Here is a 12156-nt window from a genome sequence, read left to right as displayed (position 1 = left end):
AAAAATTTTTTCGTTTGAAATTTTTTTTGTTGAAAATTTTTGTTTTGAAATTTTTGTTTTCAAAATTTTGTTTGAAATTTTTTTTCGTTTGAAAATTTTTAATTTTTTTTGTTGCAAAATTTTTTGTTTAAATTTTTTTTGTTCGAAATTTTTGTTTTGAAATTTTTCGTTTCCAATTTTTTTGTTTAAAATTTTTTTATTTCAAACTAAAAACTTTTTGTTTGAAATTTAAGTTTAAAAAATGTTCGAATTTTTTGTTTAAAATTTTTTTGTTTGAACATTTTTGTTTCGAAATTTTTTTCGTTTCAATTTTTGTTTTCTTTTTTTTTTAGTTTGAAAAGTTGAAAAAAAAAGTTTTAAATGCCAAGAATCTTTCCTAGAGAACATTGACCAGGGACCTCGTCGCGCATTAAAACCAAATCATCGATCACGTGACTGTACTACACCCGAAGGGTCCTACCAAATTGAAAGGGGATACCCGTCCATACCTTATAACCTTAATTGAGTCAGTAACCGAACACGTGGTTGTACTAAACAAATTTGGTAATAGGACCACCGAAACATATTGAGGTCCTGTACTATGCTTCAATTGGACAATTTCAGTGGACCCCCATTGCCAAAATTTAAGAAGGGTGCCCATATCTTATGATAAGAAATGAACCCCTGTAATCATAGAATCTCATCAAAGGGGATAAAATGGACCAAAAAAACAAACACGTGGTACAACGTTTATATTTTGGCAATTTTTGTACCCCTAAAAGGGAACGATATGGACCATCCAAATTTATCATGATACATATTGAGGTCCTGTACTATAATACCAAATGTTTAAATTGGGCAATTTCCAAAATTTAAGGGGTTGGCCAAGGTACCCCTCCCGGGGTGCACCAATGTACCCATGTCTTATAATAGATAATGGACCCCTATACATGACCATATAACCATATAAGGTAATAGGACCTCATCCAAGGGAATAAAATGAGCCAAAAAACCAAACATGTGGTTGTACTAAAATTTGGCAATTTTGTACCCCTAAAAGGGGACGAGGTGGACCACCCAAATTTATCATAATACATGTTAGGGTCCAATACTATAATACCCAATGTTGAAATTGGGCAATTTCCAAAATTTAAGGGGTGGGCCATGGTACCCCTCCCGGGGTGCATTAATATACCCATGTCTTATGAAAGGTAATGGACCCCTATACATGACCATATAACCATATAAGGTAATAACATCTCATCAAAGGGGATAAATTGAGCCAAAAACCAAACACGTGGTACAACGTATTGCTTACGTTTATATTTTGGCAATTTGGTACCCCTAAAAGGAAACGAGGTGGACCATCCAAATTTATCATAATACATATTAGGGTCCTGTACTATAATACCAAATGTTGAAATTGGGCAATTTCCAAAATTGAAGGGGTGGGCCAAGGTACCCCTCCCAAATTTCTCAAGGGGTGCACAAATATACCCATGTCTTATAAAAGGTAATGAACCCCTGTATACGCCCATATAACTATATAAGGTAATAACACCTCATCAAAGGGGATAAATTAGGTCAAAACCCCCCGAAATTTCAATTTTTGGCAATTTTTTACCCATGAAAGGGAACGACATAGACACCCAATACTGATAGAGGTACATACCCTGGTCCTAGGCTACCATACCAAATTTTTAAATTTGGCAATTTTCAAAATTTAAGGGGGGTGGTCCTATGTACCCCTGCCAAAATTTAAGGGGTGGGCCAAGGTACCCCTGCCAAAATTTAGAGGGGGTGGTCCTAGGTACCCCTAGGTCATTGACCCCGGGCCAAGGTCATTGACCTTTGACCTATGACGTCACAAAAATTTTTGCTGACTCAGTTCGCCATACGCGGACCACTACTACTGCTGGGTTTTTATCCATCTACATCCTTTCACATCTTTAACATTCGTCGTTCATTCACCTTGGGTATTTTTAAGTCTTGGTAGTTTGCCTCTTGCAAGTGCCACTAGCCAGGAACTAATCATCTTATCTTAGATGTTAGACCAGTCGAACCAGGTATCGACCGTGGACATAATTAATAATCACACGTTTTCTTAAGACAATTGTTGTAATTCTCTTCAACGAGACACTAAAAGTCCTACTGAGCTAATTGTGCTAAGGCAGCCATTTTGGGTAAATGGCGCAGAAAGAGACATCTTCAATCTATTTTCACCCAATTTCTCAAAATTGGCTGATTTGACAAAGAAAATTAACTTTCAAAGAGTGGACAATTTCATATCAGTTTTAAAATTCTCCCCTAGAATTACCACTCTTCAGAAATGGCCACTTTGCGGAAAATTATACAGAGAAAGCTCTGAACAACATACACCAATGGAAGATGATTATTTGTCTGTAAATGGGAAGTGGTCATTACAGAGAGTTAGGAGACGGTATCCAAAAGTTTTAATTATCACCATTAAAGAAGAAACGTACAGTACTCACTGTAATTGATCAAGGTTAGTTCTTCTGTACGTAGTCTCCCTGCAGAGTCACACATTTTCCCCAGCGTTTCTTCACCTTTCTCCGATTTGCTCGAAAACCACTGTTCCACTTTGAAAATCACATCCTCTCTGTCGTCAAATCGACGACCACGAAGTGGTTTCTTCATCTCGGGAAAGAAGAAGTCACTTGACGCAAGATCAGGCGCATAAGGTGGATACGGCAAATGTTTATAGCCTAACCGGTGGGCTGCGACAACGGATGCTTAGGCCGTATGGACCGATGCATTGTTGGCTAGAAGTCGGACGCCTTTGATGATTATGCCACGACGTTGTGTTTTCAATGCAACATGCAGTATCTCCGGAAGGTTGCAGTAGTAATCGCTGTTGAGGGTCTCGCCCTTCGGAAGGTAATCGGTTAAGATTCCCCCCCCCCAAAAAAAAACTGACAGCATCACCTTCCCTGCAGATTTCTGGAACTTCGTCTTCTTGGGGGGAGGGAAGGATGGATGTTTCCACTTCTTGCTCATTTCATTGGTCTCCGGATCGTACAGATAGACCCAGCACTCGTCCATAGTGACGAGACGAGCAAAAAATCGTAATCATTCCGCTCCAACAGAGTCAAATGCTGCTGGACAAAGTCGTGGCGAGTTTGCTTCTGAAGAGGTGTCAACAAGCGAGGAACCCATCAAGCAGACACATTATTCATGTGCATTTCCTCATGAATAATCCTCCACGCATTTCCGTAACTTACTCCAGTCTCCGCCATCACTATTTCCATGGTCGATCTTCTGTCTTCGAGGATAATGGCCTCCACTTTCTTCACCATGGTGAGATCATCCTTGATTGAGAGTCTGCCCGTTCGTGGCTCGTCGATGAGGGACATTTGACCACTTTGAAAATTCTGCTTCCACCTCACAACCGTGTCATGGGCTCTCATCACAATAGACGGCTTTCATTTCGTCGTGGATTTGGCGTGTGTTGTTGGCCTTCAAATGGAAAAACTTTATGACACTACGGGCTTCAATTTTGTTCATCATGCAAGTTGATGTCTTCTACAGGCCGTGGAAAGAAAAATACTTTAGACACATATTTGATATTTGCACAAGTATGCATAGAAATGACCCTAATTATGCACAAAAAGTTTCATATAAATATCTGAGTAACTTCTTTATGATAATTAAAACTTTTTGATACCCCTTCGTAGATAACTCACATCTCATAATTAAATACAGTAAATACCAATACTTTAGTTATAAATACAAATGTAGGCTATGATATCAAAGTATGTACTATTTCAAAATACCAGCAGTATTTTAATTGATACTGAGTGATTTTAGAAACAGAATCAGAAGGGAATTATTTCTTGTTCAAATTGAACCAGAAATTAACATTTGTTCCTTTGTCTTTGAAGGTGCAACCCTTAAGGAAAAAATAATTATATTTCTCAGAGAATAGAAGAATAGGGATGGGCACAAGTCGAGTTAAAACTCGACTCGACTCGAAACTCGAAGCGAATTCCGTTCGAGTCAAACATAATTTTCTCGAGTCGAGTTCCGAGCCGAGTCACTGGTTTGAGGTCCAGTTTGAAAAATGGCTCGCTCGTTTAGCTCGTTTTGAAATCATTGCCTGATTAGACTGGAAATCGAAAGCTATGAGAAATGTAAGCAGTAATGTGGAATATTTTTAATGTTGGTCACGAGGTGAGACACTGCTCACATCTCGCCTCGTCTCGATTAACAAGACGACAATGGATTTTTATGACGAAACAGCCTCATATGTCGTGAGCACTAACATAAGTATATACTGTAGTTCTCACCACCAAGGCTGAGACCTGCACGGTGAAAGTTTTGAGTCGAAGCAGAAGCTCAACCCGCGTAAGGATGTAAACCGGCTTAGCTCGGTTCAACTGAGCGAACACCTCGAGCTGGCTTGGTTGAGATGAGGCACCGACTCGGCTCAGGTGAGCCATCGTCTCGAGCCGGCACGGTTGGGGTGATCCATCAGCTCGGTTTGTTTTGGCTCTTGTCGGTTTGGGTGGGTGAGCTGTTGGCTCGGCTCGAGAGGGAATGAGCTGTGAGCTGAGCCGCTCGAACCGTTGAAAAACTCTAAACCCGGACCAAGCAGTTTTGAACATGTGTGACCGGCGCCCTCTAACTTTTAACGATTTTTGGTTCGAGCCCGGATACTTGCTCCTCCGGAACTCAAACCCAGAACCTCGTGAACGATGTCCTTGCCTCCTAGACTTGACGACTACCGAGGTCAGCAGTCAACTAGTTTCTAGTATTCAGATACAAACCACCTATCTTTCATGTTTATACTACTACTACTACTACTACTACTACTAATAATAATAATAATAATAATAATAATAATAATAATAATAATAATAATAATAATAATGTAGTAGTAGTATTGATAGTAATTATATTGTCTATGTAGGATACTTGAAGAAAGTACTTGAAAATACACACCACGTTTGGCTCGTTTCGGCTCGACTCGGCTCGAAACTCGAGTCAAATTCGAGTCGAGTTGGAGGAAATTTTTCGAGCCGAGTTCTCGAGTCGAGCTCAAAGATGTCTGTTTCGAGCCGAGTGGAGTTTCAGTGAAAACTCGCTCGAACTCGCTCGTGGCCATCCCTATAGAAGAAATTTGTACAGAATTCTTGGCCAAGAATTCCGACCGGGAAGCAATTTATTGTGGACAGACAAAAGAAAAACAATGAAGTTCAGCTTTTACAATTATTTGTATGGTTGTTTTCCAGCTCATTGACATGTTATGACACAGATATTTTATGGAGAAGAGATTTTGTCAAGTTATACATTCATTTTCAAATTGCAGAATGTATTTTCTTGTGTTAAATACAAATGAAGTGATTTCGTTATAAAGAGGTTACCAAAATATTTTTGGGAAAGAAGATTGTCCTTGTTCGCATTTGAAAGTCTTTGTAAAGAAGAGGGTTCAGCCACGAATTTCTATTGGAACACTTAAATAAAACTGTATTTTATTCTAAATTAATTGAATGATTTCTGGTTTCATTATTCTAGATTTTGGCTCTAATATGTACTGCAGTTCAGTTCCACAATCTCTGGTGGGATCTCTTTATAGTGTATGCCACGTTCTTAGGATTTCTGTTCGTTACGTTTTATCTGATATGTTCAGCCGTTTTGGGTGAACCAGTCCCAAAAAAGCCAGTAAGTATCACCTGATTCCAACAGTAATTAAATCTGAGAACATAAGATAACTTTAGTACATATATTATCTGATACTAAAATGTGTCTTTTTTTCCAGAGCAATGGTTGGCATGTTTTACTTATCCATTAATTGAGGTCAGATATAATTAATCCTCCAAGATTGATTTCATAATGAATTATGTTAGGTATCAGTGTTGTAACAAAAGGTATATAAAAAAGGGTGTAACTTAATGTAACAAACGTCGTGAGATGATTCTTAACACCGAAATAATAATAATAAAAAATGTTGTATTAACATATAGGATACTGGCAGAGTTAGCGAAGGCCGGAAGTGCTAGAACAGTAAGTTCGAAGTGGTAAATATCAATGCAAAGACACAAACGGACGTTCGTCAGGCGCATCACAGAAGATGCTCGAAGTGTCCACCATGGACAGCAATATTTGCATGATAACTCCGGATTGATTGGCGAACGCGTTCGAAGATAACTGGATTATTGCGAACAGTTGCATAGATGTCCTGGATACACTATTCCAAATCATTCACATCATTGACAGGAGTAGCATACACCACATTTTTAATATGTTCCCACATATAAAAATTCAGTGGGTTCAGGTCCGAACCGTAAAATCCATTGGACTTCTACGCCCGATCTAATGTCTTAGGAAATTGTATTTCAACTACCGACAGACATTCACACTGAAGTTCACGGGAGCCTAATCATGCATGTACCACATTTTTTGACGAATCCCTGGGGGGGGGGGGGAAATCCAGTACTTCGGGTAGTGTATCCTGCTGGAAGGTCAAATGCTGTGCTCCATTTAGTTTTGGGGTGGCATGTATGGGCCAGTCAGTTTATCGCGGGAAATACCACACCATACATTGAGTCTAAATTGGTGTTGATGTCAAGTGACAACGTACCATAGGGATGCGGATTTCCTCACATGTACGTGTTATACATGTTGACGATACCATCCCTTCCAAACATAGCCTCGTCAGGTAGTGATCTCTTGAATGAACTACTGGCAGAATGTTTCACGTAGTTGGAAATCCGCTTCTGTCAATCCTTGTATCCTTTGCAGGTGTTATGAATGCAAACCATTTTTATGTAATATACACCACAGTCATGTCATTAACATGCATTTCGCAGTTAAGTTTCCTCGTACTCGCACCTGGCTCATTGTCCATTGCTTCTAACACATTTTCGTCCATAACAAGTGTTAGTATACGACGGGGTCGACAAGCATCTACATGGGCAGATAGTACGGTCCTGTTTCACATACGCGCTAATAAATTGTTGCAAACATTCTGTATGATGGTTGGCGTCTGTTAGGAAAACGCTCCTGATAAAGTTGTGCTGCTTCACGCCCATTGCCTTCTACACGACCGTGCATGAGTAGCATGTCGGCCTGTTTGCAGTTTGAATAACGCACCATGTTTTAGTTGAGCACTGCCATTTGTTCTATTCAACACTCGCAGCGTAATGACCGCACCCCTATACTGTAGCGTCTTGAACACAAGTGTGTGTGTATGAACCTAACAATTACGTATTAAACACCAGCGCCACCTCTAGTTTTCCATAGACCGTCATCTCTAATGTCATTGGTTTTCGATATCTACCGCTTCGAATTTACTGTTCGCACACTTCCGGCCCTCGGTAATTCTCTCAATATGCTCAATGTGCTATATGTTCATAAGTCCTTTCTTCTTTTTGCTTATCTCGGTGTCAGGAATCATCTCCAGGAGTTTGTTACATTAATTAAGTTTCTCCAGGAAATTCATCACTACCCCATGCTGGGCCCAAAAAAATTCGTTGAGTACTGTACACGGGCCTTCTTTGGAGTTAGTAAGTACGCTTCCATTGCTTTGACTCGGACTTTGTCTCTGGATCATACTGATGGACCGATGTTTTATCCTGAGTTATTGGTCTGTCAAAAAGTCCTCCTGGTTTTCGTGGCCAGGTTCAAAAATTTCTGGGAGAATTGACTCGTTCTTGCTTATGGAGAAGTGTCAGTAAGTGGAAAACCCTGAGACAGATACCTTATGCATGTTTATGCTCATGGATCCACATAATCCACACTTACCTTGACATCTTCAGTTAATTAGCGAATGGTAATGCTGCAATCCTCTAAGATGGCGGCTTCCATTTGTCTAGTGATGTCTTCGTCAATGGCGGACTTTGGTCGCCCTGGAAAGGTCTTCTTTCTACAGAAACCTGATCGCACTTGCCTGACGGTACTGGTGCTTCATAACATCATATTATGGAGCTTTTTTTTTTTCCATAAGGTATAAGTCTCTTTTCCTTAATTGTTTCCTTTTGATGTACGGCCTCTCAAGTACAAAAACATTATCATACCTTGGGATTCAATTCGATCATCTTTACACTTTTGTTCAAGTTTAATGCCTGTACTATAAAAAAAAATGGGAGCAAAATAATGAAATATTCCTCAGAACCTATAGAGACATGTATTAATACATGTGTAAAATTTCAGTATTCTACGTTAACTACAAGTAGGTCAGGAAAAATCTTTAATGAACGTCCCTACATAAGGTAGGTATGAGCAATTTCGTAAGCTTTGAATAATCAATCTATAATAAAGGGTATCATTTAGAACGACCATTTTTCCCCCTGAGTTTGATATTAATTTTTGTCAATGTTAAAATACTACAGAAAAATATGCAACACTAGTTATATCGTTTGAGAGTCTTTTTCATTCCCCTCTTCCCCAAGTAAAACCTGATATGTTACTACCTAAAAGCATAAACATTTGGTTAGTAGGCTTTAGTGTCTGCATTAGGGAGCTTGATGTTTCTGGTACCTATGATAACAATGTTTTGTTTCTTAGACGAACAACTCAGTGACATACGTAGAATTTAATCAAGGGATATTCAACCGCCTAAACTGATGTCCTTTGAGAACAAACGTGATTTTTGTATAGGATATATTTTATTTTTTATATATGATCCTTGCTCAACGGGAGGTTTACACCCCGCTCCTCTCACTTGCGTCCGTCACTACAACTGATGCACGGTAGGGTATAGGCAATTTCGTTAATTCGGTAAAATTTTATCTGCAAGCATATTACTAAGTAACTCTTTGGCCTATGGAGCCCGGAGATTCAATGCTGCGTTCACAAAAACTCTCCACGGACTTCTATCCTTAACCAGTTGCAGCCAGTTTCTACTTTGTATTCCTATTTTTGCGTGATCCATCTTAATATTGTCCACCAATGTGTGCCCAGGTCTTCCTAATGGCTGTTTTCCCATTGGATTTCCAGTTAAAACTTTGAAAGCGTTCCTACTTTCTTCCATTCTGGCTACATGACTGCCCATCTGTACCTCTTAGACTTGATGACCCTAACAATCGTTTGGTAAACGATATAAATGATGCAGTTCCTCGTTATGAAGTTTTCGCCATTTCCCATTCCCGCTCCTCTTGGGTCTGAATATTCGTCTCAGGATTGTATTCTCAATTACTTTTAATTTGCATTCTTCCCTCAAAGTAAGCGACTATGTTTCGCAACTTAGAACGCAACAGTCAAATTATTTTATATCGTTTAAGCTTCAAATTCCTCGACAAAATTCGTGAAGACGAAAGATTTTGAACTGAATAATAACACGAATTCTCTGCTTTCAGTTGACATTTAATATCTTTGTGGATATGGTTTTGGTCTGTTAATATTGATCCTAGATATTTGAAAGTATCCACTTAATCGAAAGGATTATTTGATTTTTAACGTATTATAATTTGCGGTATTACGATCATGGCGAATTTCCATTTAATTTATTTATTTTAGTTTTCTCTGCATTAATTTCTAAGTTTATCTCCATGTTCCTTCAAGTGTTTAATAAAATCTCTAAATTTTTCTGTTCTTGTCAAATCATCCCGCCATCAGATTTTCATCACCAGCAGAAGCCACAACATGGTGAATACTGTCCGCGCGCCACGAGAAAAACTGTCTTAATGTGTCCGCACTGTCTATTTCATTGGCGCAGGGGAGGCCGTTTCACTCGGGCACACGACTTCGTGTGGTGAACATGCTTTACTCAAAAATAGATTGAGGATTGTCACGTTATCAGTAGTTGTTGAGATTTGAAAGAAAACATACCAGTAGCAAATATTGTACTTAACGTAGAACAACTGAATACATTTTGTCGAGACATTCACTCATACATATCTCACAATAGAAGTCAACTTAAAAAGTGGCTACTTTTACAGTTTCTTTCAAAAGAATCCCTTCTGGGTAGGGGGAATATTTTTATATTCGAGGAAAACTGATAAGTGTTACATATGTTGATTTCTTGTATTTAATAAATTCTGAGAAGGGGGGGGGGGGAATCTCACCGTCTCCTGTAATATCTCCGAACCAACTCCTGAAAGAAACAGTACGTTTCCTGCTTTCTAGGAGATAACAGTTTCCTCTGCAGTGGTCTCGCATTTCTTTGACAACGAAGATGGAAACATCACCATTTGCAACGGATTTGGATGTCATCAATGTCTTGAAAATTCAGTTGCTTTTCTTCAGAAAAAGCGCGGCAGGAATGTTCATGTTAGCGCAGTAGTAGTAAAGCACAGGACTTCCAATCGTAAGGTCGTGAGTTTGATTCCTGTTTGGATCGAACTTTTTGGTATTTAATGATATATTCTTCAATACATGAATAATTATATAAAATAATTACATTAAAATAAATCATTTATATACAGGGCCGGATTTAGGGGGTGCACATGTGCACGTGCACCCCCCTCCATTTCGTTGTGAATATACACTATCTACAGTGATGCCCACCCCCCTCATGTCTATGACGCACCCCCCTCAATTGTCTATCCGTAGGTGTTCTTCCATGAAAAAAAAAACTTTTCGATTAATTTTTACCCCCCCCTCAAACATATTTATATAGATTTTTACCCCCCCCCAAATATTTCAATGACGCACTTTGCGTCATAGCCCCCCCTTGTGGGCACCCCTGCTATCTAAAATGAGAATCTAGCAGTTAAAATAGTAACACTTTCCGAAACTTTCTGCCATCATGTTTCCGTTTGGGTCTTAAATGAAAGCAGAGTTTTGCAAAAGCAATAGTTTAAGTCGATTTTGTAAAGGTTGAAGGAAAATGATTCACCAAGCAAACCAATATAACATTTGTCAAGTATGGAAGAAAACAGAAACCAGGAGGAGAGAGCAACATTTTGTCCTGCATAGCACTTGCGACCTTCTTTAAAATATCCTCCGTTTTGTAGATCAGCGTTGTTAGGAGTAAAGAATATTGGCACATGTCACTTTGAAGAGTTTCAGTGCAATTGGTTATTTTGGAAATTATTGGTGCACCCCCTCAGACAATCCTGGATATATATTCATACAATCATTTCAAGACGAGTAATTTTTATGTTCAAGTATAACATCTGAGATGCGGCTGTTGACCGAACGTCGCTATATTTTATAAGAATGTTAAATACAAATTAAGTAAAACGTGTAATGTCGGTACATAAGTGCATGTTGTGTATTTGTCTGCAGCTATTTGTCATACGGAAGTTATTTGTCAATATTTTCATTACAGCGTTCGTAAAAATAGTATTATAATCACTAAATGTGAGACATTTGCATCTGGCGAAAAATCTGTAAATGACACCAATTATTATTTTCTGTTTTGCTTTAAAAAATCTAGACCTGGCAACTCTGATTTTGATTCATACTAGTATAATACGTTGCTAGAACATTCGATGTGGCGCTGTTTCGTGTTTTTAGTTTTAAAATAAAAAAGTACAGACCACTTACTACTTCTTTGTATGTTAAAATTTCTTGAAACTTCTGTAGATATATGTACAGTATCTTACTAATCAAGGTTGAAAAAAGGGTTTAAAAAAACGTGTTTAAATCATTAAAAAAGATGTTCAAAATGTTTTAAAACACATACGAAAAAAAAAAACATGTTTTAAATCTTTTGAGCAGTTTAAAACCTTGCATATCAAAATCGTATAATAATTTATGTCTCGGGTTCAAACCCTGCTCCCACCAAGTATCTTTGTGGTGGACAAACACCATGTGCGTGGATTTCCTTGGGGTTCTCCCGTTTCCTCCCACTTTCTTCATTCCACCATTTCATTTATTTCTCATCATCACCGTCTCCTTTAGCCTAACCGGCATAACCGTGGGACGTAAAACTCAAAAATTTCATTTCATTTTTTATTAAGACTTTTTGCTCTTTGCCGATCTTTTCATTTATCTTATCCTGGTTTAAGACTACACTGTGTTGGGTACAGAATATTTCAGTATAGATTAGTAATTCTCAACCCATTCCATATCACGAGTCCCTTTTATTACACCCTCTTGCCAATGACTCTCATAAGTACTTTTTTGGGTGTAATAAGCTTTTTAGGTAGATTTTAAAATCTAGCTATTATGGAGATTTCACGCAATCTATCAATACACCTAATGAAACAAAAGTCCTCACCACCCTCGTATGTTGAGAACGGATTGAGGGAGAATGATGAAACTTGGGAA

General features: G+C 38.5%; 2 protein-coding genes across 4 annotated transcripts in view; one reads left to right on the top strand and one right to left on the bottom strand.

The window, feature by feature from the left end:
* Positions 1-8060, bottom strand: part of LOC145664930 (uncharacterized) — a 77408-nt gene extending 69348 nt beyond the window's left edge. The window contains exon 1 of one of the 2 annotated variants that reach the window (XM_081732040.1): positions 7744-8060. In XM_081732040.1, coding sequence (XP_081588166.1) covers positions 7744-7751 — 8 coding nt within the window. In that variant the 5' untranslated portion in view covers positions 7752-8060. The remainder of the gene's footprint in view (positions 1-7743) is intronic. The other variant, XM_081732039.1, reaches the window with a different exon arrangement.
* The window catches only part of Adsl (adenylosuccinate lyase), a 647432-nt gene that overhangs the window by 457309 nt on the left and 177967 nt on the right, over positions 1-12156 (top strand). The window contains exon 3 of one of the 2 annotated variants that reach the window (XM_081732033.1): positions 5515-5661. The exons of the other annotated variant lie outside the window; for it this stretch is intronic. Within the exon in view, the coding sequence (XP_081588159.1) occupies positions 5515-5661 (147 nt within the window). The remainder of the gene's footprint in view (positions 1-5514; positions 5662-12156) is intronic. 2 annotated transcript variants of the gene reach the window in all.

This window comes from Thermobia domestica, chromosome 11 (assembly GCF_964235325.1).
Source record: "Thermobia domestica chromosome 11, izTheDome1.hap1.1, whole genome shotgun sequence".
In the NCBI taxonomy this organism is placed as follows: Eukaryota; Metazoa; Arthropoda; class Insecta; order Zygentoma; family Lepismatidae; genus Thermobia; species Thermobia domestica.
This window is presented reverse-complemented; position numbering and strand designations above follow the sequence as displayed.